This window comes from Silurus aristotelis (genome assembly GCF_946808225.1).
Source record: "Silurus aristotelis genome assembly, chromosome: 7".
In the NCBI taxonomy this organism is placed as follows: domain Eukaryota; kingdom Metazoa; phylum Chordata; class Actinopteri; order Siluriformes; family Siluridae; genus Silurus; species Silurus aristotelis.
Genome location: NC_139580.1, coordinates 19,137,183 through 19,160,952, shown reverse-complemented (window position 1 = coordinate 19,160,952; position 23,770 = coordinate 19,137,183). Strand labels below are relative to the sequence as shown.

Sequence of the window (23,770 nt, the reverse complement as noted above, 5' to 3'; positions counted from 1 at the left end):
ATGCCATTATATGCTTGCCGTGTGAGGAGCTTGTGTGATACACGCTACAAGGAATTATATGTTCTATACATATGTTTTATACACATATAATACATACAAACAACTGATGCATAGTGTGTTATGTGAAATTTGCTTTTAAACCAGCACTGAAATTCTAAATTCATTTTGCACTAGATTGCACTTTTAGTATTGGTATAAATAATGATATTTATATTATTATTTATATATTTATAAATAATGAAGTTCCAGAATATATTTCCACTACTTTCCAGTGCTGCCATCTACAGGTAGAAGTGGGCAAAATAATAAAAATGTAAATTTTTTTGAAGACAGAAAATTCGGTTTATATTACCAAGTTGGACAAAAGAATAAAAAAAATGATAATTTGTATTTAAATATTAAGATGTTTATTCAATATTAAAGTGTATTTTAAAGATTTGTTCGTTCAAAAGATTTTTTCATGCACTGCACATGAAACGCAAAAGAACCACACAGGCTTGTTGTGTCAAAATGGAAATAAAATTCAAATGAAGTGTGGAACACACCACTACAATTGGTTTTTAAAACTGAATATGAAAATCCTTGAGGCCTTTGGTTGACCTTTAAGGATTTGGTGTTTTTCTATAGTGTGTCATGCAGGCTAATACAAGTAGAACCTGAAATGCATTTTCACAACAAATATATATATTTTGAAAACTTTTATTTAAAGTATACAACTCATACAACATATAAAAAACTAATATGAAATGGTAGCAATATTGTGCACTTCAACAGTTTTGCATTAATGTGTGCTCATAGTACAAGAAAGACAAACAAAACACTACTTGTGTTAAAGGCATGACCTCCGAGAACTAACCGTTTAACCAGCTAGTAACATTAATTTAAACCAAAAACAATGACTTTTTTTTTAAGAAACATACAAACAAAATGTTAAAGATTCCAATTGAAGGGTAACGACATTCTGACATTCTTTACATAAACTCAGACCCTTGGAAATGATTTGTGCTAATCTTATCTGGTCAAATATACTTCCCTAAAACACATACATTTTTTCAAACACAAAGAGTGACCACTAAAAACGGCTTTAGCCGTTTTTAGTGGTCAGTGGTCACTCTTTGTGTTTGAAAAAATAGCTGCTCTATTTTGAAAAAATTTTGAAAAAATTAGCTGCTCTATGCTCATTGGAGTAAAAGAGGAATATGGTGTGGGTGCTCCAGATTCAAATATCTTCGGTAACCAGACAATAAAAATCTCTCCGAGCAGCATAGTTCCTGGAGCCCAGGTCAGACACATCAATCTCAAGAGCTTTGGCTTCAGTCAGTGGATCAGAGGTTGGTGGATGAACTTGGTCCCTGGACATTGCTTTATAGACAGGAAAGCGTACACCTAAAAGAGATCAGAGAATGTGTTTTAAGCCTGGTTATGTTACTCTTAGTTATGATACAGTTTTGTTACTTGTAGCATATCTGACATGTATGGTACCAAGATTAAAAGGAAAATTGAGAACAATTAGCAGGTGAATCAGTATTAATGTTCTTACCCAAATCTCCAGCGGGGTCTGGGTCAGGCCTGCAGTCTAGGTAGTCTGGCTGCATGGTGAGCATGGGGTCTCTATCCCCCTGGAGCAGAGTCTGCGGATCTCCAGGTGACTCACTGTGGAACACCACTTTACGGGGCATTGCCAAGGCTAGAGCCTTCCAAAATCCAGATGATGGGGCCTGATTTTGAGGAATGATATGCATATTTTGTAGGCATAATAGATAGCACTATGTGCAGCCTGATATTTTAGATCAGAGGGGATAAAACCTTATAAGTGTAAGTACCCTTTTTGCATGAAGTGTTACTGCAACCCTCAATTATTTGCATTGTACAAGAGTGCAATGTGCTGGTCTAATCATGTTAATTTTCTTACTACTAAATAACACTAAGATCCACTAATATTATATATATATATAAAATACAACAGACGTTTATGTGGCCCCCATAGTGGATTGTATTTTAAGAGACAATGTTCTAGGTAAATGATTAGATTAGATTAATTTAATTAATTAACAGAAATAAATAGCAGAATTAAATGACATTTTGTTTGTATATACAGTAGACCAAATGGGTGTGTTTACTGTGGGAAGGCTCACAATGGAATGTGCTCCCCAGATGAGAGTCTTGATTCGTGCCTGGTGATCACGTAGTTGCTGAATGATGTCCACGCTCACATGCTTCTGCTTAGACTGAAAGACAATGAAGATGGGCTTCTGAGACAGCTCCAGCAGGTGAGATAAGCCCTGTCTAAAAGCAGGACAAACCTCTCTTAGAACTGGATAGTTAGCCTGTTCCACATTTAAAATAATACAAACAATTCAAAATCTCAATTATTTCTTTTAGAAAAAACATAAATGAAATCTGTTACAACCATTAACTTGACATAGCAGGAAGCATTTGTACCTAAAGTTGGAAGTGCACCAATCCTGCTGTACATAGGCCTGTGACAACACGACGATGAGCCGCCGACATCGACTAATGTTCATAAGTAACTCTGCAGATGGCTCTGAGGACACAATCCCAACACACAAACTAGCTTTTGAGAAATGAGCGGAATGAACAACATCTACAGATAGAATCAACTGGTAGGAAATTCCTTCAAAAAAGTTTAACTGCATTCTAACATGAAGTGTAAAAAAAAAAACTGTAAAAGAATCAAGATCAAAGCATAGAAATGCAAGATTTTAATTTAGATCTGTTTGCCTGACTGACTTGGACTGTATGGAATCCTGTTATTATAGGCCTTATAGATGTACCTGCTCCAGGGAGGATGTTCGTGTTGTTAAGTAGTAATTTGTACCCATATTTATTCTCCAGTTGAGGTTTCAGAATAAAATTGACAAACTTAAGGTCATTTTCATCGTCTATGTAAGAAATGTAGGCATCATAAATTTTGCCATCTGAAGAAAAAAAAAATAGATCATTAACAAATGACATTCTAAACATTTTGCAAGATATTGTAACATTTGGTGTAAGTAAAAACAAAAACATTGGATACCTCTGTACAGTATATATTTACCATTGAGTTCATAATCTCCATATGAGTTTTTATACCAGAGTTTGAAGCTGAGGTGGCATTTTGAATATACTACAGCAGCCAAGACTAACATGATGAACAAAACCAAGGATGCCAACACTGCCCCTGTGTGACTGGGGAACACTGGGATAAAAGAAAAGAAATGTCATTATTGTTATACATTAATCTAGTCACTTGAGCATTGGTTAAATGCTGCATAGACTATTATACAATGAATAAAACAAAAAATCATTGATCAACTTTGAAAAACATGCAGACATTTGAATCACACTGTGAGTAGTCTTTAAAACATTAAACAGTCACTATCAGTATCTATCTCCTCCATCATGACTAATATGATTATTTACTGGAGGTTTTACCGGTGTTTTGAAGCCTGAACGTGGTTGTAGTGTTCGCTATTTCACATGAGTAGAGACCAAAATCAAACTCTTCCTTTAACTTCACTGTCAGAACACTGCTCACCATCAGCTGCTCTTCATCTGTGAACCTGTGACAGTAATGATAAAGATCTTTCAAGATCCATTCCAATCATGAGGGCATTTTATAACAGCATATATTCAAACATGAATTTGATGAAAATTTAAATAAATAAAGTACTTTCTTTGGATGTCTGGGATGGTACTTTGACATGTAGCACTCACCACTGGGAAGTGTTTTGAGTGAAAGAACCAGGGATCAGGAGAGGTTCTCCATCTTTGCTCCAATGCACATTGGCTTTGCATTCAGTCTTACTGTTGTTTCCATAATGTATCAGAGCTGTGCAGTTCAGTTTAACACTGGAACCTTGGCTTTCCCACACATCTTTCTCAGTGCTACTATGTAGCAATTGCAGTGTTTTGTTACAAAGAGGTTCTGCATGTAAAGAACAAAACATATATAAGAACACATAGTCAGTTAAGTAAACATATAGTCAGAAATACTACTCCATATATTGATAAGCATGAAATAAATGACAGAAATTCTTGCCATGAGAAGAAATGTGTTTAACAAAAATATGCAGCACCACTTTCAATTAAAAATAGTTTTATTTAGTGTGTATTTTATTTAGTTTATTTAGTGTCCAAAATGGGGCAACAAAAATGTGTTCATGTTATAATTTGGACTGTAGAAAGTTTCAATCAATGTGATGTCATAATTATTTGTGGCTGGGAGTCAAGAGGGCAAAATTAATCATGTTTTCTGGAAAAGCGGGAAGGCACACTGGCATACAATTACCACTAGCTAATTTTGAATGTCTGTGAGTTTGTGTACATGGAAATTTTTTATTTGCTTTTTGTGGAACAATTTATGAATGATTTTTTTTTTATTATTATTAATTCACTCACTCTATGGTCCATTTAAAAATGTAAATATTTTTTTTAAATCTTTTTTTATTTAGGTCTGAGTGGAAATAGTGTCTCAGCTGAACAAAGTAAAACCTTATTCTCCTTCACAGGTGAAGCTGATAATCATCACACCCTTCCCCGATCTCCCTTCAGTTTCTGTACTGTGGTTCAATTCTGACCCCAGTTGCACTGTGACCTACAATACTATACTATACTATACTATACTATACTATACTATACTATACTATACTATACTAATAGTAAGTATAGTATATATGTATACTAATATTACTGAGTATTAACAGTGCTGAAAAAAAATTATATTTTTACAAATATTTAAATTATATGAAAATAATGTTGCATGCAAGGTTTACGGAAAAGAAACAAGAAACTTTAAGAATATAAAAAATATGATTACGTACATATATTATTATTTATACAAATAGGTTTCACTACCTACAGATGAAAGACTTAAATGCAAAATTTCTCTTTATGTACTACATTATTAACTACAGTCTCTATAGATGCAGGCTATGTGTTTATCTCTCTCTCTCTCTCTCTCTCTCTCTCTCTCTCTCTCTCTCTCTCTCTCTCTCTCTATATATATATATATATATATATATATATATATATATATATATATATATATATATATATATATATATATACAGTGGGTACGGAAAGTATTCAGACCCCCTTAAATTTTTCACTCTTTTTTATTTTGCAGCCATTTGCTAAAATCATTTAAGTTCATTTCTTTTCCTCATGAATGTACACATAGCACCCCATACTGACAGAAAAACACAGAATTGTTGACACTGTTGCAGATTTATTAAAAAAGAAAAACTAAAATATCACATGGTCCTAATTATTCAGACCCTTTGCTCAGTATTTAGTAGAAGCCCCCTTTTGATCTAATATAGCCATGAGTCTTTTTGGGAAAGATGCAACAAGTTTTTCACACCTGGATTCAGGGATCCTCTGCCATTCCTCCTTGCAGATCCTCTCCAGTTCTGTCAGGTTGGACGGTAAACGTTGGTGGGCAGCTTTTTTTAGGTCTCTCCAGAGATGCTCAATTGGGTTTAAGTCAGGGCTCTGGCTGGGCCATTCAAGAACAGTCACGGAGTTGTTGTGAAGCCACTCCTTCGTTATTTTAGCTGTGTGCTTAGGGTCATTGTCTTGTTGGAAGGTAAACCTTCGGCCCAGTCTGAGGTCCAGAGCACTCTGGAGAAGGTTTTCGTCCAGGATATCCCTGTGCTTGGCCGCATTCATCTTTCCCTTGATTGCAACCAGTTGTCCTGTCCCTGCAGCTGAAAAACACCCCCACAGCATGATGCTGCCACCACCATGCTTCATTGTTGAGACTGTACTGGACAGGTGATGAGCAGTGCCTGGTTTTCTCCACACATACCGCTTAGAATTAAGGCCAAAAAGTTCTATCTTGGTCTCATCAGACCAGAGAATCCTATTTCTCACCATCTTGGAGAACTCCATGCGGGTTTTCATGTGTCCTGCACTGAGGAAAGGCTTCCGTCGGGCCACTCTGCTATAAAGCCCCACTGGTGAAGGGCTGCAGTGATGGTTGACTTTCTACAACTTTCTCCCATCTCCCGACTGCATCTCTGGAGCTCAGCCACAGTGATCTTTGGGTTCTTCTTTACCTCTCTTACCAAGGCTGTTCTCCCCCGATAGCTCAGTTTGGCCGGACGGCCAGCTCTAGGAAGGGTTCTGGTCGTCCCAAACGTCTTCCATTTGAGGATTATGGAGGCCACTGTGCTCTTAGGAACCTTAAGTGCAGCAGAAATTTTTTTGGAACCTTGGCCAGATCTGTGCCTTGCCACAATTCTGTCTCTGAGCTCTTCAGGCAGTTCCTTTGACCTTAATGATTCTCATTTGCTCTGACATGCATTGTGATCTGTAAGGTCTTATATAAACAGTGTGGCTTTCCTAATCAAGTCCAATCAGTATAATCAAAAATTTCTGGACTCAAATGAAGGTGTAGAACCATCTTAAGGATGATCAGAAGAAATGGAGAGCACCTGAGTTAAATATATGAGTGTCACAGCAAAGGGTCTGAATACTTAGGACCATGTGATATTTCAGTTTTTCTTTTTTAATAAATCTGCAAAAAGGTCAACAATTCTGTGTTTTTCTGTCAGTATGGGGTGCTATGTGTACATTCATGGGGAAAATAAATGAACTTAAATGATTTTAGCAAATGGCTGCAATATAACAAAAAGTGAAAAATTGAAGGGGGTCTGAATACTTTCCGTACCCACTGTATATTTATATATTTATCTATATATATTTATGTAATGACACAAGCATAAAAATAAGTGTGGCATGATAGGGGTATTAGAAAGACATCAACACTGGGTTTGCAAACATTCAAATGTGTACTTAATCACCGCTTAGTCATAAGCTAAAAAAAAAAAAAAAAAAAAGGTTAAAAAGTTTAACAGTTTAAAAGCTTTTTTTAAATTGTTTGTTTGCTATGGTAATTTCTGTAACATGGGGCTTTTTGAAAAACTTCATGACTAAAGTGAATAAGTGAAGAGAAAATTGTCGCCATATTCCAGTAATGACTCATCTTCAGTTACCTGTTGGAACTCGTTAAACCTGTTTGTTTTCATCTGCATGTGTAATATGCATTCAATTCACTTCTCTCATATTTTATCCTCTATTAAACTAGACAAAACATTGAGTTGTTTTGGTTGTTACTTTGTATTTTTCACACCATCTTTGGTTATAGTGGATGAGAACAAGCCTGAATATCCAATCTTTAGCTTAAATTAGCCTAAATGTTTTACCTTGTGCTGGATAACTAGATAATTAAAAGTTTATTTTCTGTAGTACTGCAGAATTTCCAATAATAGCATCATATAATTACATCCAGATAGTCTTGGGTATTTAGGTTGCATTTTTAATTAAATGTTACCTTTCTAAATATGCCAGAATGTCAACTACTATTTAAAATGAACACGTGTACAAATTGACATAAGGTTGTATGTCAGTTTTATAAAAACAGAGCCCTCTCTTGATGATCTTTGGCAAAATGTATTAAATCTTGACATATGATCAGTTCCCTTTATGCAGTGTAGCCTAAACTAGAGTGAATACCAAATTAATGGTATTCGTATTTATTAATTAATGGTAACGGTTTTTACATTTTCCTATTGGCTTTGCCATTAATAAAAAGTAAATAACCAACATATTTGTTCTCTAAAAGTTCAAACAAATGTGTATAATCATCATATAGAAGCATGTTTAATCATTGTGAAAATCAATATGATTACTTATTTGTAAATATGGGAAAGTATATTTGGTATGCAGTTGTTAATAATTTTAATCTTTTCTTTCAGCTTCACTGATAGATAAAATGCAAGCAAGCAAGCAAGAAAGAAAGCAAGAAAGAAAGAAAGCAAGAAAGAAAGCAAGAAAAAAAGCAAGAAAAAAAAGCAAGAAAGAAAGAAAGAAAGAAAATTGCCAAATATATTCTAAACAGACTATGAAGAACACGCATGTCAAACAAGCTGCTAAAAACCTTGTGTTGTTTATCATTTTGCTGTTGTGTTTCTCATAATGTTGCTACTGTCTAGTTCATAATATATGACCACTTTAATGCAAAAGTAAAATAACATTAAAAAGTAGATGTTCATCATCTGACAACTTTCCCCAGTTTGCTGCTGTATGAGGCGAGTGCAGGTGCAGTACAGATAAGTAAGAATAGACATTTTTAAAACAGGGAGTTTCATGGCCGCAGGAAGTGGGGGTGCTGGGGTGCTGCATTGTATTGGCTGTATTGGCGAGAGAGAGTTTTTTTTTAAATGTAGCCCTATTAAAAATATTTTGCACAATTTATAAATTCCTTATGAATATTTTAGGAAATGATTTTGCAGCCCTATGTTATTTTTTTAAATGTATTGTAAATAGGCTCATAGTTTTTTTTTGTCAAAAAAAAAAAGAAAGAAAAAATTCACAGCACCCCCTGTTCAAAATTACTTCCAGCGGCCCTGAGGAGTTTTGAAGTTAGCTAAATGGACATCATGGCAGGTGTATATCAGCTGGATATTGATGCCTTCACATTTAACAAGAGCTTTGTCTGCTTTTTGTCTTTAACATACTATATGCAGACACAAGTCTTCCCAGAGATTTAAACCAGGAAATAAACATTGAAAGATGAGAAGCATGCACACTATCAGTGCATGCAAAACCAATCCTGCATGCATTTGCATTTATTCAAAAAAAAAAAAGGACTGAGAGCAAGGTGGATGGGGAATGAGAAAAGAAGAAAAGGATACTGATCAGTTAATGCTTATATGCCATCAAAGTATGAGCTTAAATAGGGACAGTAGTAAACCGAGTAACTAAACAGGTTCAAAACAGCCTGTTGACTATGACAACAATTTGTGTGAGAAAATGACACCAGGTTTGACCTAGCAATCTAGTTGTTCAGGTACAAGAATGCTTATGAACTTTGGCTACAATAAAAAAACAATGTGTCTAGTGTGATCACTAGAAAAAAAATCACCCATGCAATAAGATCAAAATATAATCATAATTTATTTACTGTGTTCAGTCTGCGTGGTTATAGAGGGGCAGGTTGAGGTTATGATCATATGGTTTAGCTTGTGTTCCTTAGCTTTCTGTTGTGCTGACACTGATAAACTCCATCACTCATTAACCAGTTTGAGACTCCATTCTCAAGGTACAAAGTTCAGGGTGATTTTACTTATTTACTTATTTGGTTGTTTGCTTTTAATAAACATAGTAACCTACAAAAAAGCACATTATATTTTATTTATTTTTTACATTACATATATTTTTACATTATATAAAAAAAAAAAAAAAACTAAACAAAACAAAAAGCATGTAAGCAATTCCTTGAAGAAAATTCTAAGCCTCACCTCCGATCATGAGTGCAACCTGGATCCAGATTAAACACATGAAGAGAATCCTGCGCCCCATCCTGCTTTTAATACTTATAAAATTCAGCCACAGTGACCTTCGTGGAGTTGAGTTCAAGATATAAAACAGGTGTAAATAAATATACGGCGTATGAAACAATCATTTCACATGTAAGCAAACGCATACATCCACAGGCGAGGTGCGCACCGGCTGCGCAGTGAAACCGCAACAAAAAAGTGGAACTGTTGTCACGTGATACTATACAGTATTAATGGTGGCCTGGAACAACCTTTAACTCTTAACAACGCTCCACTCTTTTATAATATCTTTCGCTTATATCTAATATCTAATATCTCTCTCTCTCTCTCTCTCTCTCTCTCTCTCTCTCTCTCTCTCTCTGATAGATAGATAGATAGATAGATAGATAGATAGATAGATAGATAGATAGATAGATAGATAGATAGATAGATAGATAGATAGATAGACTTAAAAACACATCTTGACCATACAGTGATAATATCTTGTAAATAAGGTCACAATAGTAAAGATGATGAGGATGATTATGATGATGATTTCTTTATGACATTAAATTTTACATCTTTTATGGGATGTCATCTATCTTTACAGAGAGCTGTACCATGGAGTCTGTAAACTGGTTTCTTGTGTATTTGCATTGATATTTGCAGAAGGTTAAAAAAGAAAAAAACAAGTCAAATCAAAGTATATTTTTACACTTTACACACACAGTATAAAACACACTCTAAGTGCATGCATAATTGTGAAGTATATTGTTCACATACCAGTCGATGCCAAGCCTTGTATTTTTGTCAGAATCTTTGCTCTTTGCCTAGCCTATGTCTGTGCTGTTTTCACATCACCTGACCTTTAACTTTATGTGCAACATAAATCTGTGAATAATATTACACGTAAGTACCGAAGACTTACATATTTGATGATATTGTGATTTGTGGTGAGAGAAGAGAGCAGGTTGAGAAGAGATGGAGAGGTGGAGGTACATGCTGGAGAGAAGGGGAAAGAAAGTCAGTAGGAGTAAGACAGAGTACATGTGTGTGAATGAGAGGGAGGGCAGTGGAGTGGTGTGGTTGCAGGGAGAAGAGGTGAAGAAGGTGGAGGAGTTTAAATACCTAGGATCAATAGTGCAAAGTAATGGAGAGTGTGTTAGAGAAGGCCAAAGAGGAGGTTTATGGATGTGGTGAGGGAAGACATGCAGGTAGTTGGTGTGAAAGAGACAGATGTAAAGGACAGAGTGGTATGGAGATGAATGATCCGCTGTGGTGACCCTTAATGGGAGCAGCCAAAAAGAAGAAGAAAAAGTTGTACTTTATAACACCAACATGCATCTGTTTAGCCCTATTTATTTAAGCTGGTCTAACATTTTAATTGTGTTTTGTTGTTTTCTTATTTTTTAGGAAAATGGTTTCCAATTAAAAAAAAAAAATTTATTTTAGAAACTGAAAAAAGGCTTCAGAAAAACTCCTGTCTATAACGGAATCCACTATTCCGAGCTAAAAAAATATGATACAGGTTGAGCTAAATGTTCAAAATTTATTGTTTACTGTACAGGCCCATTCAATTGCATTTCTAAACCCATATTTATTGATTTGTTTTAATAAATTCCAAAAAATACAAACTCCACAAAAATGTACATACTGTATCAGTCCATAAACTGGAAACAAAAAAAATAAGCAAAAAATTGAAATAAATATAAAGCTCACAGTGGATTGTAAATCCAATGTAATAAAAAAAAAATGTAGTGAACTAATATGTATGTATGTATATATATATATATATATATATATATATATATATATATATATATATATATATATATATATATATATATATATAGACAAATTCAATAATCAACTTAGCAAGAGTACTGAATTAATCACATGGAAACAGTAAGTGTACAGCTGTACCCAGCAGCAACAACTTGCAAATTTCATAATTAGAAAACACACTGTTCATATCTTGTTTTCCAAATTGGAACATCCAGTGAAGTTTCTTATTCTCTCTGTGTTTTGATATGTTGTGTTCCTCCTCGGCTGAAAAAAAAAGTATTAAGTCGGAAATTGGGATGCACATGATTTATGCATGTGATGCATGTTAGAGGCACAATACCGCATACAGGGCACTTATTTTATGCCATTTTTCCAATAAGGCTTCACTTATATCTGTATTAATTTAAACAGAATATCAATAATATTTTTGTCTGGAAATCATTTTCTATCATTAATTTCTATGTTATTAATGGCAGGCACCAAGTACAGCGGTTGTTGATTTCTTTATTAAAAAAAGAATACTGATGTAAACTTGTATAAACTTGCTGACAGAATATGAACTCCATAAATAACCTTAAACTTTATTTAGGAAGATCATATTTAAGCAGAAAATAAAATAAATATAGCTGCTAAGACTTGCTGTATATAATATTGATTAATACAAATATAACAAAGCTTTCTTTCGGCTTCTCCCATTAGGGGTCGCCAAAGCGGATTATCCGTATTCGTGATCCGCATATTTGATTTGGCACATGTTTTTACGCTGGATGCCCTTCCTAACGCAACCCTCCCCATTTATCCGAGCTTGGGACCGGCACTAAGAGTGCACTGTTTGTGCAACCATAATGGCTGGGTTTGATTCCCTGACCAGGAATCGAACCTGGGCCGCGGCGGTGAGAGCGCAGAATCCTAACCACTGGACATGATACAATTATAACAAATTAAGGTATAATAGATTAATAATCATTTTGATCACTCACCGTAGTTCTTCTTTTAGTCTTCCAAGTTTTTCTTGCAGTCTTGTATTTTTAACCTCTAAGGGAGAACTGGGGACAAACCAGCCTGCGATGAACTTACACATGACCACCACGTGCTGCTTAGACAAAATGTCCAGTGCATTTTGGAAAGCAGGAGAAAAAGTTTAAATCATTAAATCCATATTATCCAAATATGAATGCATAATTGGATTATTCTCAATATGTCAACTTTGCTGTTTGTCAGCTACTGTACCTCAAAAAGGACAACGAAGGCAAAGCGGACTGCCTGAATGACCCAAAACTGATTGGTCAAAGTGTAGTTATCATCACTTCTGTAATCTCTATAACTAAAAAAAAACAAAACAAAAAATAACCACAATGACAACAGCAATAAACTGTGAGGGAACCACCAACCACGCCTCCCTCCTGCACTCAGCACACTCGCACAGCCTCGCCTTCCTACTAATCCCCTACACCTGTCTCTAATCTACTCTCCCCTATATAAGGCCCCCCCTTCCCACTCGTTTACCGGCCTATCTACAGTTTGCACTAGAGACCATCCCTGGACTTCCTATGTTACGGATTCTACCCTGTCTCGTGTACTAAGGCAAATAAAGCTTATTAACTGTATTCTGGTTTTCGACTCTTGATCCAAGCATGACAAACAGATCATAAACCTCTCGTGCTCTAAATGCTAATTGCAAGTATCTTTCAGCAGAAATAAAAAAGTGGCAGTTAATGTTTTGTGAATTAATTTTTTTTTTATATTACCAGTACCTGCAGTGCGTCACATTCATGTCATTGTGAATGAGTTGGTGGGGTAAAAAGTCTTTTCTGATGTTCTCATCATTTGTATCAGCAATAGATAGAGAATTATTAATATAACCAGTCATGCATCTGTGTAAGAGAAACAGAGAAAATTTGAGTTTGATAATGACAATTTGATGATTGCTTGGTAATTACAGCATGCAGTGTTGTATAATGTAGATAGTATAATATGTAGATAATGTTGTATAATGTAGATAGTATAATGCATACTCAACACCACTAGCATTGAAATTTGCACAGGGTCCATAGCGGTAGCGATACACCAACCGAGGGATAAAATCAGAGGATATGCCAATGACTAGCCCATTGGCAATAACAGCTAGCACACCAATTGTTTCCAGTATATCTGTCCAAACACCTAAAAAAAACCACAAACTGTACTTATGTGCAAAATGTAACCTGAAGATAAATTAGCAGTTATATATTGTGTGTGTGTGTGTGTGTGTGTGTGTGTGTGTGTGTGTTTGTGTGTATTGTGTGTATTGTGTGTGTATGTATATATATATATATATATATATATATATATATATATATATATATATATATATATATAATGTATGTATGTATATATACAGTAGATTTTTGAGACCTGTTGCAGCATTCAAATTCAAAAGCAATAAACCATATTTTTTCCTCAAAATATATTCTATATATGTATATATTCTCAATTTAAATAGTTGATGTTTTTTGTATTACTGTGAATAGAATATGGATTTATGGGATTTCTCGAACATTGCATTTTGTTTTTATTTACATTTTACACAGTGTACCAACCATGTTGGAATTATATAAATATATATATTTCTTTTGCTCTAACCTATGTCATTAGTCTTCCTGGGCACCAGTCTTCGCTCTAAACTGACCATTTTAATGGCATCCATTCTGATCTCAATGATGTTGTTAAGAAGAGCAAGCAGAGGAGCCAGAGGAAATGCAGCCACGAAGATGGTGGTGAAACTAAACTGGAGTACTAAGCAGAAGGGAAAATAAGCAAAGTTAACAAATATTTCAAACTGGAAGGGAACCTATGCTGCATCATAAAAACTTAGCCTGTACCCATTTCGAGAAATTCATTGAAGAGGCTGAAGGAGTCCACATTGTTAAGGTCAAAGTTCCTGAGCAAGTCCTTGAGTTTACAGTTGTCACACACATTCACACCTCCTGTACCCTCTAGACAGTCCTTCTGTGAACACTGTCTAACCTTTCGCCTGAGCTTACTACTCTGTCGCTGTTTCACCCACCGTCTGAACCAGCTGTGGAGAGAGTAAATACTTTAGTATTTAGTATAGTATTGAATAAGAGCTAGTAGCCAAGTACTGATAATTATTCTTTACTTTTAACACTGATATTTTCAGCATACACTACAGTGCTCTGTTAGACAGCTTATTTCAGCTAAATTTAAAAGCAGCATTGCAGTGGTGGAGTTTTTTCTTTCTTTTTGCTCAGCAACTTGCCAAAAAACAACCCTCGCTCCAAATGCTTTTAGTAATATTTTTTTTTCTTATTTGTGTTTATTATTTTCCAAAACAAATTAACCATAGTAATGGTTTTTAACTGATTGAGATTATTTATAATTTGCATATTGGTTATTTAGGTCTACAAGAATACAGGAACAAAACCTTAGTTAAAGCTGCATTTTCAACTGCAGTGATTATTGCAGTGAAAAAAGTTGTGAATCCTGAATCATGTTTTGTTTTCATTTTTGTCTACATTTTTATTTAAATGTTTGCTCAGTGAATCAAGAAAAGGCAAAAAAAAAAAAATGTATGAATGGTTGTGACATCATGCATTTAACTATACATGCATCCTTAAAGTGTGTACACTCAAAACAAAAATGTTGATTTATGAACTTTTGAATATAGAAGATCCACTCCTTCTTTCGTCCTATGAACAACAAATACATTTTGTAACAATTAACAGTGTAAAAATCCTGACTTACGGGCCTGAAATCTCAAACACGTTGCTGATGATCTGTTTGAGCAACATGATAATGGCCATCTGAATGAACAGGTCAGTCAGACATCCACTAGGGTGACACTAAACACAAGAAATTGTCATACTTCATTAATCCACTAGGGGGTAATAGACACACTATTAATATTACTTTCTTTAATTTAAATCTAGTCATGTCAATTATGAGATATTTATGAGATATAATATATTAGCATATATGCTCACTTCCTCTAATCTCCAAATTCCAGCTATCCTCACATATCCACCGGGATGTCCGTTTATCCTGCAATAAATTAACACATCTTTTGTAGGCATAATATAACCATGCTGGTAGTTACCACATTTTAAGAACAAAGTTTACAAATATTTATTCATCTTTTTTTGTGATTTCTTACCTGCCAAGAAAGAATGCTGTGTATATGAGTGAGGAGAAAAGAGTGAAGAACTGAAAGGTAAACATCTTCACTGTGAAGCTCCTTTCTACAGCAGCATGTGAACGCACATTTTCTACAACATAAAAAGATAAATAAACTATTGAACATTTAAAGTCATAAGCGATATAGTTTTATAGAAACATTTCCACCTACCGAATTCACATAACTTCAGAGCCACTCTGCGATTGACCTGCCCCAATTGAAAAGAAGGAGAAGCTAATAAGCATAGTTTAATGTAAAATTGGATGAACACATAATTCATTCACAAAACACACTTTTGCCACTTAGAAAACTATGAAAGCTTGAATATTAAAAATTTTATTGCAATTCTAATTAAATTAAACTTTTTATCCTTTTTACCCAAGTCATGATGGTTATTGTGATGAAGTGCAGCACTGCTCCAAGCATGAAGGCCACTGTGTTGCTGTGTTTATTAAGATAAGTCCAACTTGTGTATTTAGCAAACTTTTCACTGGTGATTACCCTGAACACCACAAGGGCCTGTGCCAACCCAATGATGAGTAGCAACTGTGAACACACACACACCCACACACACACCACACACATGTGTGTACATCTTCAGTTTGTATGCAATCATAGGGTCACTTCAGAAAAGATAGACAACAAAATATTAACTGAACCCGTGTTAAAGCAACAGTATGGTTACTCAACTGGCTCAAACGCCACATTAGAGGGAAATCCTTACCATGAGTGTCATTATCACCATTATTAGTGTACTGCGAAGGTATGAGTGACTGTGCTTCTTCGACTTGCAATCAGGATCATTTACAATTTCTAATATCAGTTCCTCCTGCACAGGTGTAAACATGCATACAAATGCAGAAATGATAAATATATGTTCACTATCAAATAAACTCCCCCTGATTGCTGTTCCCTTTGTATAATATAAAAAAAAGGGGGCACCAATTGTTTTTTATTTCCTACCTCTTCTTCACACCAGTCAAACACTTTCCACTCACAGACATATGAGGCTGTGTGGCGTTTCCAGAACTCTAGAAACACAGTAGCTGAAGGGAACAGTAGTAGTGATCTTAGCCTAACTTCAAATAGAAATGTTTTCAAAGTTTTGATGACTATAAGCAGAAATCAGAGCTTACCCCAGACTGCCATAAACATAGCAAATGCGACTGTTCCTTCATTATCGAACAATGTGCTCAACTACAAAAAGTGAAAAGCCAAAATATAACATCTGAGCTCTTTACACTGAGACACTGACCATCAAGTATGAAACTAAATCCAGAATGTTCAGAATGTGTCCAGACCTTGTGCTAGAGCACTACAGGTTCTTAATCTATTACTTTTTTTTTTTTTAAACAATTTCATGATTCAAAGATTGAACTGCATTTTAGGACAATGTTTGTTAAATAACCTACAAGCAAAGACAATTCAGCAACATTCCACTTATGTTTGTTTCATGTATAACAATATGTATTTAATGCATTCGCATGAGAATACCTTTGCGTATATGCATGTATCAGAGAGCCGCCAGACCTTACATCTCTCATCACACAGTGGGCACATTATAGTGTTTGATTCACACACCTCCTGTCTACGACACAAACACGCAAAAGCACACACACACACACACACACACACACACACACACACACACACACACACACACACACACACACACACACACACACACAAACATTATTAAGTTATGTGAAAATGACATCCAATTTAATGTTGCATTATATCTAAATGAGAGCTCGCTATTAAAAGTGTTAGAGCTACGCATCAGGGTTTGTATCAAAGACATGTGTAGCTCCTGAATTTTCTATGAATTTTTCTTTGGTGTAAATGGTTGTATTTGCATATAAATAAGATTTTTACTTTCTGACAGGTCAATTAAAACTCAGGGAAGGTGGGTTTAATAGATAATAAGCAAGGTAAGTGAAGTGCCTATCTGATGAGGTGTAGAAACCATGAGGTCAAACTAGATTTTAAATTCACTCTCCTGAAATATGATATGCGAGTAAATATATATACCGGTTTCAAGGCAAGTAGTCCAAGATAAACAATTTGGTTCATATAAACAAAAGCCAAATATAAAATGTCTATGTACCTAATGACATAAGCACTATAAGGTGTGTGAGTAATATGCTGCAGTTATGTGTAGTCTCTGTCATTATAGAAACTGTTTTACCTTTAAACAGCACATTATGCAAGTCAGATTATACAAAAAGATTATACATTTTTTTTATTATTTTTTTTATTGCTTTTATATCCTAATGGTGGTTTCATATGGTATTACTTCTTTCCATTGCTGCTAGATTATTTATTCCTTTAGTTCTGAAATGCTTAAGACTCAGTCTGTAAGTAACTTAGAACAAGTGATTAGACAAAAGCAATATTTTCAAAGTGGCTGAAAGCAAATGCTACAAAATGGATTGCAAAACGGTGTCAGAATGTTTCAAGAACATTTAGAGACATTTTTAACATAGTCTTGATCATTCCAACTGTCATTAATCATGTCTGAATTAGTTTCAGTGTAGCATGTGTGTTAACAGTACTTCACATCCTAGTATGTTCGGTGATATTCACTATCTAAAAATGCCTGCAAACTACATGTTTAAAAGAGCTATAAAATATCAGTGCAATTCTACTAATCAGATCATACCAGCCTACCTCATCAGTTGTAAATCATATACAAATCAGACATTCTATTAAGCAGTTTTGCCTTTATCGTTGTTATAATAATAAAATAGAGTAATGTAACAAAACTTACATTAGAGGGTTGGGGTGGAAGAAAAATAGGCCATAAAGAAAGACTATGACCCCTAGGAAAGCAGCAGGGATGAGCAGAAATGTGTACCAGCCCAACCAAAGGAAATACAAAGCCACCTTTTCTCCAAAGTAGTGTCTAAATAAGCACAAATAATCAAAGATTTATCAGAATTTCTATCAGATTTCAACACATTTTACAATTATTGATTTGTACCTACTAGATTCATTCACAGTACCTTACATCAGCTATGGGCTGCCCATTAAGACAGGCTGTCCATCTAGCCCAACTCTTTCTCAATTCTTTCTGTTCCTCTTTCTTCAGTAGGGAAAAAAGAAAGATCATACTTAGTGTTTAATGATTTAATTTTAATTGTGACAGCTAAACCTTTCTTTTCATGTTTACAATAGTCCCTGTTTACCTTCCTATCCCACATGATAAGCCACTAAATGTATAATTTGTCCTGGGTCCCTTTCTATAGAGTTTATTAAAAAAAACTTGTGTAAGCATTATACCAACAATACAAGAATGAATTCTCCTTTTCATATGGGAATTTTGAGTATTATGTTTGTTATGCAACAATAAGGGGAATTCTAAAAAAAACTTGATCCTTTTTATGAGTATTAAAATGATTTACAGCAAGCTTAAATTAGTTGTAGACATATGTAGACAGCTTTACTGTAGATAAAGAGAGAGAGAGCACAAGAGAGTGAAAGAACGAGAGAGAGAGAGAGAGAGAGAGAGAGAGAGAGAGAGAGAGAGAGAGAGAGAGAGAGAGAGAGAGAGACATTTATTTAAATTTATGGAGATATATATATATATATATATATATATATATATATATATATATATATATATATATATATATATGTAGATTGAAAGGGCACAACGACTAAAAAAACATTTTTGAATAACAAAAATGAAAACAACAAATTAGAACAAACCTCATGAAGACAAAACTGAGCCTGAAATACATTCTCTTTAATGAGGTCTGACAAATACTCTGCACCACCTGAGAGCCATGAAAACACACAATGTATTACAAAATTTATGCTTTATACTACAAGTCAAATATATAGACATCTGGCATACGTCGTTTTTTTTTTTTTTTTTTTTTTCGTCATAAAAATAAAGTACACACCCTTCTATTCCATGATTCTATTTATCAGGACCTAAATAATTGTGTTGATCTTACAAACTATTAAAAACATATTTTAAGATGTAGTCATTTTTCCAAAGCATAAACTAACATTTAAAAACCAGTTGAGAAAAAATATGCACACCCTACAATGTAGTGTCATTTAAAACTATCATCGGCAACAATAACTTTACATTATTTTCGTGAAACTTTAGGCGAATTTTTTTTTACATCATTGCTCAACAATTTAGTGATGTATGATGGCATTTATTTATGCACAGCTTTTTTAAGATACACCAACAGCATCTCAATAGAGTTGAGGTCTGGACATTACAACTTGTTGATTTTTCCTCTTTTGCTAGTCAGATGTGAATTTGCTCATGTGTCGCCATGGTTTGCTCATCAGGGATAAATGCACACCATTCACCTTGACTGTTGATTTCTGTAAAGCTGCTTTGAGACAATGTCTGTTGTGAAAAGCGCTATAGAAATAAACTTGACTTGACTTGACTTGACTTGACTTGACTTGACTTGACTTGTTTAGAATCAATGTCCTTTTGCTGGACAAATGGCCTGACATTTTTCTGAATAATATTCTAGCATAAAGTGAAGTACATCTAAATAGGTATAAGTTTCCTAGGACCTATGGCTGCAAAACAAGTCCAAATCATCACCCTTTACAGTTGGTATGAGGTGTTTGAGGTTATTATTTTTGTTTTTTCACCAAACATAGTGCATAGACTATAGCAGAATGATCATTTTCAAATAGTTTAAAGAAGCCTTATAACCATTACATAATGAAATAGCATCAATAATTATCAACACAAACGTGAGTGCTCCAAAACACCAAACTGCCAAATAAACTGCTTTTATAAAGTCACAGAATTATTAATAACAAATCACATGCATATTTTTTTTTGTTATAGCTGGCTGCTTATTACACACTTTTGTGGAATTGTGGAAGTACTTATTATTTCTCATCTGGTTTCTTTTTGAAAATCAGTAACCAATCATTTAAATCTGTTCTGTCAAAACATTGATCTGAATAGTTTTAAGCAATGCAATACTTTCTACAATGCATAATTGTTTATTCTACCGAGTTACTAGACAGAATAAACAATTCAAATGCATGTGCAAGTTTATGAAGTAATGCCAAAGCAATGATATGCTAATGGTACAACCACTCACCATCAGTCTCTATGCTGGTGTGATGAAGGATGTAGTCAACTATCCGTATCCTACAACAGAAATTAGACTCTAAATTAATTTGCTTCATAACAGAGCAGCCGAAGACCTGTGCATGTGTGTGTCTGCGTTATCACCTTGTTGATTGTGGTATATTCTCTTGCTGTGTGCAGCTCCAGCTACATGCATCAGATACTTTAAGTAGATATCTGTATGTATCAAAAGTTTCTTTTGGTGCTTTGATCCCATAAAAAACTTTATCTTCATCAGCAATTTTCTGTCACATAACATATATAATCAGTTCAAGACATACATTTATGTGAACTTATTCATGTAATTTAACATACTCTGAATGCATAAAAACACCGTTATCTGTAAATTCTTGTTCTTCAGAGCTATGATGAAATCCCTTTTCTTCCTGGCTTTGTCTTGTCCTTTTTCTTTATCCATTTCCTGGCACACCAACACATAGTCAAAGGACTTTGGGAAGTGCTAAGGTGAAGCAAAGATTTGGGGTATGTTAAAACCATGTCATACATACAGAACAGGGTACAAACCAGCCTGTAAATTAAAAATGTGTTAGCTTTTGGAATACTACTGAAAAACATGCAAAATTAGCATTTTTCTATTACTGTTTTTCAAGCAATTTAAAACTTTTTGTGTAATTGTGACATGCTTACTTATTACAGAATTTACTTATTACTGGCGAGGAAATGCGTGCAATTCAAAATACCATGTTTATGTTTATGGTATGTGATGCAATGGCTCTTACTAAAGGAAGCATAGAAAGGCTCCCAGTGCCATTTTCCTTTTTCACCACCCCAATTGCTTCCAGTAGTTCAATGCTTCCCTGCAACAAACAAAACGTTTGTTAACAGAGTAAATATAAAAAATCACACAGTAAAAAAATGGAATAGACTGTTGTCTGACTACTAAAAGTACATTTGTTTTTACTGCTCTGTCTGAAAAGTAAACTGAAGACCTGACTGGTTATTTAAATGTAAATTTATATTTTAACAATTAATGGAATGCATAGTATTGATGGTATCATGGGAGAGGATGTTAAGAATGAATGTCAATCTTATAGTTCAACTGTTTGGAGCATTTCTAAACAAAGATGATAGTGATTAACCTTTAAATTGCTTTTGTGTCATATGGCAGTGTTGCATAACTGAATGCATTTCAATATGTCAAAATGATATTATTCATCACTTTGGCTTCATCACTGGTCTCAGTTCCTTAGAATCACTAAGACATGTGGTTAGGGTAGTTTCTTTTCAAATGGAATTTTTTTTAAAGACAGTTTACATACTTTGCTTAGATCTGAGATTTTATTATTTTGACCAACATAAAAATAAAATAATCGCCACCATTACAAAAGTTTCACCATATGAAACTCTTACCCTTTATTGAACCTTATAATAATCATATGTAGCTGTAGCACTAGTACATTAAGAAATATCCCTAGATTTTGTAACATATTTAACATATTGTGTACGCATTAACAGAAAGTATACAAGAAGTAATGTCTGAACTTTTCCAATGAGAAAAAAAGTTTACAAGACAGCAAGTTTTAAAAGTTTACAAGACAGCAATTTCAAATTGTGTGTCTTAAAATCTTTTAAAGAGAATGTTTGAGAAAAAAAAACCCACCAAAAATGTGCAAATAATTAGTATTAGTATTAATGTGCATATTAATCAATAATTACAGTTTACTGCACACTGATCTGTAACAGCAGCGTCAACTTGTCTGCCAGCATGGTGTTTATTTTCTTCAATTATTCTCCATGTTTTAATTGGACCAAATCGATCCTGAGTGCAGATTCTACCTCACCTGTCTTCTGTGACCTATTTTGCGCTCCATCACTAAGGCAAATCCAGGTATATTCAAGAAAGACGTGAAATGACCTGGAGCGGAGTTCTTTGTCCTTCAACAACTTCAGGTCTGAACTTGCCCCAAATCTTGCCTGCTTCCGCAATTCTTTACTGAGTGGGTGAGCAAGAGGGAGAAACGTCTCAATGACTGGAATGTCACCTGTCGACTTGCTGGGATGCCTCACGTTTCGCCTATTGCATAAAGATTTTCATCTTAATATAATAACGACTTACTAATTAATAAGTCTAAATAAAAATTATTAACTGACTAATAATCCGGTCAGGCATTACATGAACAGGAACATTTGTGTAAAAACATGGACCAAGCGAAACGTTAAGGGGATCGTATCTAAATGTCAAAACAAATTTCTGACACTTGATGGCAGCAGAGGGTAATCTATAAAAGCTAGCTTCATTAATAGGGGAGAATGAGGTTGGTTATCACAGGAGGTGGTTGTCACAGTCTACACCGATCTGTCATTAAATTAAAACCATTTTCATTTTGTTTTGTTGTGTCTTGCACCAAGATGTTAGCAACAGATCCTTTAGGTCCTTATTTGCCCAGCATATCCCAGAGACCATTTCGAGATCTGATGTATTTGGAGGCCAAGTTAATACTCTTTAAACTCATGTTCCTGAAACACTTCCTGAACAATTTTTTCTGTGTCAGGGCACATTATCCTGCTGAAAGACGTCACTATCTTTAGTGGTTATCTAGGTGGTACGTGTCAAAGTAACCTCCATATGAATTATTAGATCCAAAGTTTCCCAGAAAAACATATTGACCATGGCAATATACTGCCTTTGACACCTTGACCTTTTTCTGTAGTGCATCCTAGTGCCATCTCTTCCAAAAGTAAACATACATACACACATACACCTGGTGGTCCACAAAAAAAAACATAATTCATCACCCCAGGTGCTTATGGCAGTGTACAGTAGTCAAAATGGGTACTTTGACAGCTCTGTAGATGTGCAGCCACATGCACAGCAAGCTGGCATGCACTATGTGTACTGATACCTTTTTATCATGGACAGCTTTTTTCCACTTATACAGTGGGTACGGAAAGTATTCAGACCCCCTTAAATTATTCACTCTTTGTTATATTGCAGCCATTTGCTAAAATCATTTAGGTTCATTCTTCTTCCTCATGAATGTACACACAGCTCCCCATATTGACAGAAAAACACAGAATTGTTGACATTGTTGCAGATTTATTAAAAAAGAAAAACTGAAATATCACATGGTCCTAAGTATTCAGACCCTTTGCTCAGTATTTAGTAGAAGCCCCCTTTTGATCTAATACAGCCAGGAGTCTTTTTGGGAAAGATGCAACAAGTCTTTCACACCTGGATTTGGGGATCCTCTGCCATTCCTCCTTGCAGATCCTCTCCAGTTCTGTCAGGTTGGATGGTAAACGTTGGTGGACAGCCATTTTCAGGTCTCTCCAGAGATGCTCAATTGGGTTTAAGTCAGGGCTCTGGCTGGGCCATTCAAGAACAGTCACGGAGTTGCTGTG

The 23,770-nt window shown here is 34.8% G+C and overlaps 2 protein-coding genes across 4 annotated transcripts; both read right to left on the bottom strand.

Annotated features, from left to right (window-relative positions):
* Positions 1-1,173: 1,173 nt before the first annotated feature.
* Positions 1,174-9,552, bottom strand: sigirr (single immunoglobulin and toll-interleukin 1 receptor (TIR) domain). Of its 2 annotated transcripts, none has more exons than XM_083547429.1 (9): positions 9,309-9,552; positions 3,718-3,928; positions 3,424-3,563; positions 3,059-3,199; positions 2,796-2,939; positions 2,443-2,545; positions 2,136-2,286; positions 1,541-1,718; positions 1,174-1,386 (listed from the first exon to the last, which is right to left on the bottom strand). In XM_083547429.1, exons 1-9 carry the CDS (start codon positions 9,367-9,369, stop codon positions 1,220-1,222), a joined length of 1,296 nt encoding a protein of 431 aa, XP_083403555.1. In that variant the 5' UTR covers positions 9,370-9,552; the 3' UTR covers positions 1,174-1,219. The 2 variants fall into 2 exon arrangements, with proteins under 2 accessions (XP_083403555.1, XP_083403556.1); XM_083547430.1 differs by having other exon boundaries at positions 3,436-3,563; positions 9,309-9,551.
* A 1,627-nt stretch (positions 9,553-11,179) lies between these two features.
* Positions 11,180-22,362, bottom strand: LOC310728395 (anoctamin-9). 2 transcript variants are annotated; one of them, XM_083545756.1, is made up of 24 exons: positions 22,210-22,362; positions 21,148-21,225; positions 20,742-20,867; positions 20,513-20,652; positions 20,379-20,428; positions 18,997-19,064; positions 18,291-18,370; positions 18,056-18,190; positions 16,780-16,873; positions 16,422-16,482; positions 16,249-16,331; positions 16,010-16,114; positions 15,664-15,831; positions 15,457-15,493; positions 15,265-15,376; positions 15,095-15,152; positions 14,856-14,953; positions 13,973-14,169; positions 13,734-13,886; positions 13,127-13,274; positions 12,866-12,985; positions 12,342-12,435; positions 12,092-12,204; positions 11,180-11,375 (listed from the first exon to the last, which is right to left on the bottom strand). In XM_083545756.1, exons 1-24 carry the CDS (start codon positions 22,237-22,239, stop codon positions 11,336-11,338), a joined length of 2,388 nt encoding a protein of 795 aa, XP_083401882.1. In that variant the 5' UTR covers positions 22,240-22,362; the 3' UTR covers positions 11,180-11,335. The 2 variants fall into 2 exon arrangements, 1 of the variants encoding a protein (XP_083401882.1); XR_014534250.1 differs by lacking the exons at positions 11,180-11,375; positions 12,092-12,204 and having other exon boundaries at positions 13,132-13,274.
* Positions 22,363-23,770: the final 1,408 nt, after the last annotated feature.